Source organism: Giraffa tippelskirchi, chromosome 4 (genome assembly GCF_054371585.1).
Source record: "Giraffa tippelskirchi isolate mGirTip1 chromosome 4, T2T-mGirTip1v1.2.pri, whole genome shotgun sequence".
Classification (NCBI taxonomy): Eukaryota; Metazoa; Chordata; class Mammalia; order Artiodactyla; family Giraffidae; genus Giraffa; species Giraffa tippelskirchi.
The window spans coordinates 74,536,708-74,544,668 of record NC_137278.1 but is presented as its reverse complement, the minus strand read 5'-3'; the positions used below and the strand labels follow the sequence as shown (position 1 = coordinate 74,544,668).

Below are 7,961 nucleotides of genomic sequence, written 5' to 3'. Positions count from 1 at the left end.
TCAGTCTGGGTAGAAGTTTATCCTTTTCTCAAAGAGTCAGTTTCTGGTTTCATTGACTTCATTATTTTTCTGTTTTCTAATTCATTGATTTTTGCTCTTGTGTACTACTTTCTTTCTTCTGCTTGTTTTCATTTGCTCTTCTGTTTTTTAACTTATAAAGGTTGAAGCTGAGATCATTGACAAGACTTGAAGGGCAAGGATTCCAAAGAAAATGGTGGTATATTCTGTAAAAATTTCCCTTCAATGAATTTGCTCATCTTAGATGGCTTATGTACCACAGGGCAAGGACCAAAGCAAAGAGTGTCAGCTAGGACCCTGGGAAGTCAATCAGATCCTTTGGCAATCCCTCAGACTGGGTGGCAGAAATTGTAGAGATCAGTGCCCACCAGTGAGGAAGGGCCCTCATATTCTGCCCAGACTTCCACTCTAGGTATATGGTTCAGTAGGAAATAGAGCAGTAGGCACAGAAGACTGAAACCTACCTTCAAACGAGCTCATCCCAGATTGGCTTAACACAATCTGTCTGCACTCTTACTGACTGCTAAACGGCAGGTTAGTCTTCTCTGATACATTAGCCAGGGCCTCAGTTTATATCTACAGTTTTCCTTTCTCATGTCTGGCATTCAATCAAAGAATTACCAGACATGCCATATGTCAGTTCAAATGTGTTATACATAGTGTTTGTGGTCTTGGCTGACATTTAAAAGTGAAAGTCACTCGGTCGTGATTGACTCTTTGCGACCCCATGGACTATACAGTCCATGGAATTCTCCAGGCAGGAATACTGGAGTGGGTAGCCTTTCCCTTCTCCAGGGGATCTTCCCAACCCAGGGACTGAACCTAGGTCTCCCGCATTGCAGGCAGATTCTTTACCAGCTGAGCCACAGGGAAGCCCAAGAATACTGGAGTGGGTAGCCTATCCCTTCTCCAGGGGATCTTCCTGACCCAGGAATCGAACCGAGGTCTCCTGCATTGCACTTGGATTCTTTACCAACTGAGCTATCAGGGAAGCCAATTTAAGAAATTGGCTGACATTTAAGAAATTAAAAATAGAACTACTATGTGGCCCAGAAATTTTCGTTCTGAGTATTTATCTGAAGGAAATGAAAACAATAACTCGAGAAGATATCTGTACCACCATGTTCATTGCCAGTATTATTTGAATAGAAATAACTGAAGTGTCCATTGATGGGTGAATGGATAAAGAAACTGTGGTATGTTCATGTGTCTATGGAATATTATTGAAAATCTTGCCATTTGCCACAATATGGTTGAAATTAGAGGGCATTATGCTAAGAAGACAGAGAAAGACAAATATTGTATGATCTCACTTGCATGTGGAATCTAAAAGCAAAAACAAAAAACAAGCTCATAAAAGAAAGTAACTGTCTTATTGGACCCCAGAAAGGTTATCTTCATGAAGAAAACAGACTTTATTAAAAGGTAGTACGGTGAAGAAAATGAATGTTTTAAAGTTATGGTGAGGGACTTCCCTGGCAGTCCAGGGGTTAAGGTTTTGCCTTCCAATGCAAGGGGTGTGAGCTTGATCCCTGGTTAGGGAGCTAAGACCTCACATGCTTCTTGGCCAAAAATCAGAACATAAAAGAACAACAGAAGTGATATTAACAAATTCAATAGAAAACTTCAGAAATGGTCCACACTGAAAAGAATCTTAAAAAAATGAAGTTGTAGTGAATGTACATACTGTATATGCTTCCCAGGTGGCTTGGTGGTAAAGAATCTGCCTGAGAATGCAGGAGACACAGGTTTGATCCCTGGGCTGGGAAGATCCCCTGGAAGAGGAAATGGCAGCCCTACTCTGGTATTCTTACCAGGAAAATCTCATGGATAGAAGAGCCTGGCATGCTACAGTCCATAGGGTTGCAAAAGAGTCACACATGACTTAGCTACTGAGCACACATACTGTATATATCATAAATAATCTTTATATAATAAAGAAAAAAGAAAAGTAATTGAAAGCTTTGGAGGGCACTGTACAAGAAATGTAGAGCAACAAAAATACAAGGATACTTTTCTCAGAGTATAAAAAAGATAATTTGTTTGACAAGATACCTGGAACATTTTCCTCTAAGAGTTACTGGTATGGATTATGCTGCTTTCTCTGAGGCTCCAATAACACTATTTTACTCCATGGCTCACAATATTTATACAGTCCATAATAATTTAACCAATTTCTACTTTTTCCATTTTTGGAGTAGCTTATAGACAAAAAAAGCACAGACACTTAATTACAGTTATAGAGAAGAATATAAATGCCATGAATCTTAGTGTAGTAAAAATAATGGAATACTGGCAGATGTTGTTTGGCAACAGAGAGAATAGAGAAAAGAAAAACACAGAGAAAAAAGGAAAAAGAACTGTAGATATGTTTATTTTCTTAGTTACAAAGTAATGAATCAAAATATATATAGTGTAAAGTTGATGGACAAGAAATAGAGGTTTAAATATGTTTGAAAAATAAAAAGAACTTAATAATAAAATGATTAATCTCATTTTAAGATCAAAAAATAAAGAAATCTCTGACTGTGTTACAAACTGAATGTGTGTGTCCCCGCCTCCAAATTCATGTTGAAACCCTACCTTCCAATGGCCTTTGGGAGGTCATTAGTGTTAGAATGGAGTGGAGCCCTCATGAATGCAATTACTCTTGTAAGAGTCATGAGAGCATTTGCTTCCTATCTCTTTCTTCCATGTGAGGACATAAGAAGACAGCAGTTTGCAATCCAGAAAAAGGTCCTCACTAGAACCCCATCATACTGGCACCCTGATCTCAAAAAAAAATTCCAGCCTCTAGAACTGTGAGATATAAGTTTCTGTTGTTTATAAGTCATCCAATATATGCTGTTTCTTATAGAAGCTGGAGTTGACTAAGGCTGAATCTGCTTTCTGAAATCAATCTGAAACAATAAGAATAAAAATGGAATAAACACTCCATTTAGGAAGAAATCAGGCAATATTTTTGTCCTAAACTTTAATATTTATAAAGAGGAGCTGCTGCCAAGTGTGTGAAAATGTGACCAGAGAAAGAACTCCAAAAGACAATAACCTTGGTTGCAGAGCTCAGGTAGAGTCAACAGTTTTCCAAGGCAAAAATCAAGTTCCTTGTTTGGAAAAAAAAAAGGCTGAGGTTTGCAAAATGGCTCTAGAATTCTCTATGATCTGTTTTGAAATCATACAGGCATGACATTATGCAAAAAAATTTTTGAGGTAACAGATAAGCCAAGGTTAATGAGCGACCCTGAAGCTACCAAGTCTAGTCATTAAAATTTTGTTGAGAAGTCCGAATATACACTCACACTCACAATAAAGTCCATTAAACCTTGTATATGCTTTATTTTGAGTTAGGACAATGTCTTGTTGGTCCAGAGGTTGTTCAGAGCCTCTTCCATTTCTCTCACATTTTCCTTCTCTATATAACTGATCCAGAAAGGAAAAATGAGAACAAAAAAAAAGGAACCAGGAAAGGTTTCATGACTCTCTGAAAGTACTTTAAAATACTGATTTATACACTTTAAGTGGTAAGTTATATTGTATGTGAATTGCATTTTAATAAAACTTTCGAAGAAGGAACCAAGAGACAAAATCATTGTAAGAAAAAGGCAAAGGAGAAAAGAAAAATCCAGCATTCATCAGATAAAAATTTATTGTGGAATACTTGAAAATTGTGACCAAAAACTTCTTTCAGATTCAAATAATTCAGTGAAAAAGTGGACTACATGAATCAAAAATCCAAAGCACCAATAAAAGAACTGAAGAAAGAAATGATAAAGTTGACCTGAGTGAACCTAGGAAAGATATAGAGAAGTAATGACATACAGAAATGGAAATTGCAGGAAGGAAAAATACTTGTTGTTGAAAACAAGCTAAAGAAATGGAGGACAGGCTCAAGAAAACAGCAAAAGAAAAGGGGGAAAAAAAGAATTTTAAGGAATTATAGGAAAAAGTACATTTAAGACAGATTGGATGTTCAGTTATGCATTCAGAAGACAGAACAATCAAGCACACAAAAAATATTCAAAGTTAATTCAAGAAAATTCTCCTGAAATAAAGGACTTGAATCTGTACATTTAAACAAGCACATCATTTTCCAGGAAGAACCAACACTAGAACTAGAACATATCTTAATAAAGTTACTGGATTTCAAAGATAGGATGTTTCAGACAGAAAATCAAATCACCTCAAGGGGAAGAGATAGAAATCAAGCGGTTTCATACTTCTTTAAAGCAACATTCAACATTGCAGCAATTTACTTCCTCAGTATTTTCAGGGATCCTACGACCTAAGAATTTTAGTTCCAAAGTATAGTTTAAGCATAAAGATAACCTGCAGATGATTTCAAACATATAAATCCTCAAAGAACAAAGTTCCTATGAATCTTTCTTTAAAAAACACTATGCCAAAAATAGTCTGTCAATTGAAAGACAAATGAAAAAAGTAAATAATTAAGCACTCAATTTAATGAGTTAGAAAAAAGAACAACACAGTAATCTTAACAACAACAACCAAAAGGAGATATTAGTAAAGATAAAAGCAAGAATTAAAGAATAGAAAACTATAGAACAAATAAACATATCTCGAGAAAGTTTTTCAAGAAAAAACAAAAAGGTAAAAATTTAGCAAAGCTAGTCAAACAATATAAATTAAAAAAGAAGAAGCACATATATAGGTATGAAAAATGAGTATAGAAAAATAAGTATAGATACTTAAATTTTAAAAACTGTAAGAATATATTGTTCAGCTTCATGCAAATACCACAAATAGGGAAATATAAACTATTAAAACTGACCCCAATAAAGGAAAAAAGTTACAGATAGGTCAATTTTTAGAATTTTATAAGTGAATTCTATCAAATCTTTATGGAACATGTAATTTTAATATTATTTAATGGTTCCAGAGTATTAAAAGGAAAGTTTCCAAAATGTTTTTATCAATTCAATATAAAACTGACACAGTCCAATCCCTAAACAATGTAAATAAAATACTAGCCAGTAGACTCTTATTGTTGTTCAATCGCTAAGTTGTGTCTGACCAACTCTTTGTGATTCCATGGACTGCAGCATGCCAGGCTTCCCTGTCCTTCACTATCTCCCAGAGTTTGCTCAAATTCATGTCCATTGAGTTGGTGATGCTATCTAACCATCTTATCCTGTGCCACCCTTTTCTCCTTTTGTCTTCAGTCTTTCCCAGCAGTAGGGAATTTTCCAGTGAGTCAGCTCTTTGAATCAGACGGCCAAGTATTGCAGCTTGAGCATCAGTCTTTCCAATGAATATTCAGGGTTGATTTCCTTTATGATTTCTTTTACAAATTCCTTTACAATTTCCTTGTAGTCAAAGAGACTCTCAACAGTCTTCTCCAGCACCACAATTCAGAAGCATCAATTCTTTGGTGCTCAGCCCTCTTTATGGTCCAACTCTCATTATCCATACGTGACTATTGGAAAAACCATAGCTTTGACTAGATGGACCTTCGTCATCAAAGTGATGTCTCTGTTTTTGAATATGCTGTCTAGGTTTGTCAAAGCTTTTTTTCCAAGGAGCAAGCATCTTTTAATTTCATGGCTGCAGTCACTGTTCGCAGTGATTTTGGAGCCCAGGAAAATAAAATCTGCCACTGCTTTCACTTTTTCCCCATCTATCTGCCATGAAGTGATGGAACCAGATGCCATGATCTTTGTTTTCTTAATGTTGAGTTTTAACCCAGTTTTTTCATTCTCCTCTTTCATCCTCATCAAGAAGCTCTTTAGTTCCTTGCTTCACTTTCTACCATTAGAATGGTATCACCTGCATATCTGAGGTTGTTGACATTTCTCCCGGCAATCTTGATTCTAGTCTGTGTTTCATTCAGCCCAGCATTTCTCATGAGGTACTCTGCATATAAGTTAAATAAACAGGGTGACAACATACAGCCTTGTCTTACTCCTTTCCCAATTTGGAACCAATCAGTTGTTCCATGTGTGGTTCTAACTGTTACTTCTTGTCCTGCATACAGGTTTCTCAGGAGACAGGTAAGGTGGTATTTCCATCTCTTTAAGAATTTTCCATAGTTTGTTGTGATCCACACAGTCAAAGGCTTTAATGTAGTCAATGAAGTAGATGTTTTTCTGGAATTCCCTTGCTTTCTCTATGATCCAGTGTATGTTGGCAATTTGATCTCTTGTTCCTCTGTCTTTTCTAAACCCAGCTTCTACATCTGGAAGTTCTCGGTTCACATACTGCTGAAGTCTATCTTGAAGGATTTGGAGCATAACTTTACTAGCATGTGAAATGAGCACAACTGTACAGTAGTTTGAACATTCTTTGGAATGGTCCTTTTTTGGGACTGGAGTGAAAACTGACCTTTTTCAGTCCTGTGGCCACTGCTGAGTGTTCCAAATTTGCTGGCATATTGGGTGCAGCACTTTAACAGCATCATCTTTTAGGATATGAAAGAGCTCAGCTGGAATTCCATCACCTCCAATAGATTTGTAGTAATAGAATCTAGTAGCACATAAATCAAATATATGTCATAATTAAGGAACAGTCATACCCAAAATGCAAAGATGGCTCAATATTAATGAATACATTAAGCAATACAGCTTAACCATGTATCAAAGGAGAAATACTATGTGAACATTCTTGCAGATGCTGAAAAGGTATCTAATAACATTTCAATATCCCTTTCAATTAAAAAAACCTTATTAAAAGTAGTAATAGATGAATAATTTGTTAACATGAAAAAATACATATATCATTAGAAATGCCAAAAACTATACAGTGAAACACTGAGTTGTATTAAAATCAGAAACAAAACAAGAATGCACATTATGACCAGTATTATTTACCTTTGGCCAATACTAGCCAATGTCATTAGAGAAAAAGAGGGAAAATTACAAGGAAAAGGAAAGGGAAGGCAAGGAAAAGGAAGAAAACATTATCCTTTGCAGGTGAGATAATATTATGGCAGAAAATCAACTTTAAAAATCATTATAAGAGTTAGACAATGTAGTAAGGTAGTTGAGAGCAAAATTAAAACATGAGCAATAATTTTCCAATATATGAACAATCACCTAGAAAGTATTCAATTTACAAAAACAAGAACTACAAGTGAATACCTAGGAATAAATCTAAGAAGTGTACAAGATTCACACGAAGAGAATCCGCCAGGGTTGTGCACCTGTTGATGTCGCTTAGCAGTGCAGTCAAGATGCCTAGTGGAAGCTGAAGCCGCACTTCCCGCATGGCCCCTCCTGCCAGCTGCATGCCTCAGATGAGGGCAGCGCCCAGGTCAGCGCCCATAGCTCAGCCACCAGCAGCGGCTCCCCCTTCTGCTGCTGGCTCCCCTGCTGCTGTTCCCCAGCAGCCAGGTCTGATGGCCCAGATGGCTGTGGGTTCTGCCGTGGGCCACACTCTGGGTCACATCATCACTGGGGGCTTCAGTGGAGGAAGCAGTGCTGAGCCCTCAAGGCCTGACATCACTTACCAGGGACCTCAGGGAACCCAGCCACCACAGCTGCAGCAGAATGGCCCCTGCTTCTATGAGGTGAAACAGTTTTTTGGAGTGTGCCCAAGCCAGGGTGACCTTAAATTTTGTGACGGTTTCAGTGAGGTGCTGAAACAGTGCAGATTGGCCAATGCATAATCAAGAAGTTCAGATTGAAGACATGAAAAATCACCTCCTGTGACCATGTTGATTTAGCATTTAAAATATAATTAATAATGAAGATGTAAAGTGTGAAAGCACCCATTAAACCTCTCCTTAACCATTAATAGCTTTTGTGCTTCAGGACTGCAGTGAAAGAGAGTGTTGTCACTATATACAATTTCATTGAAATGGTATTGAGTTTGGGGTTGAGCAGAAGAGGCGGTTGTGGCTTCCTAAACAGTGCTTTTCTAATGTTATTGTTTGTGAATTAATTAGAATAAAGTGATTTTCTTTCTAAAAAAAAGAGTCACATGAAGAA

At 37.0% G+C, this 7,961-nt stretch overlaps 1 protein-coding gene across 1 annotated transcript; it reads left to right on the top strand.

The window, feature by feature from the left end:
- The first annotated feature begins 2,213 nt into the window (after positions 1–2,213).
- On the top strand, positions 2,214–7,639 carry LOC145546196 (uncharacterized). Its single transcript, XM_081592338.1, has one exon. It carries the CDS (start codon positions 7,238–7,240, stop codon positions 7,637–7,639), a length of 402 nt encoding a protein of 133 aa, XP_081448464.1. The 5' UTR covers positions 2,214–7,237.
- The last annotated feature ends 322 nt before the right edge of the window (positions 7,640–7,961 follow it).

Excerpts from the sequence above, each read along its gene's own strand:
- LOC145546196 (XM_081592338.1), top strand. The coding sequence starts at position 7,238 with ATGGCCCCTCCTGCCAGCTGCATGCCTCAGATGAGGGCAGCGCCCAGG.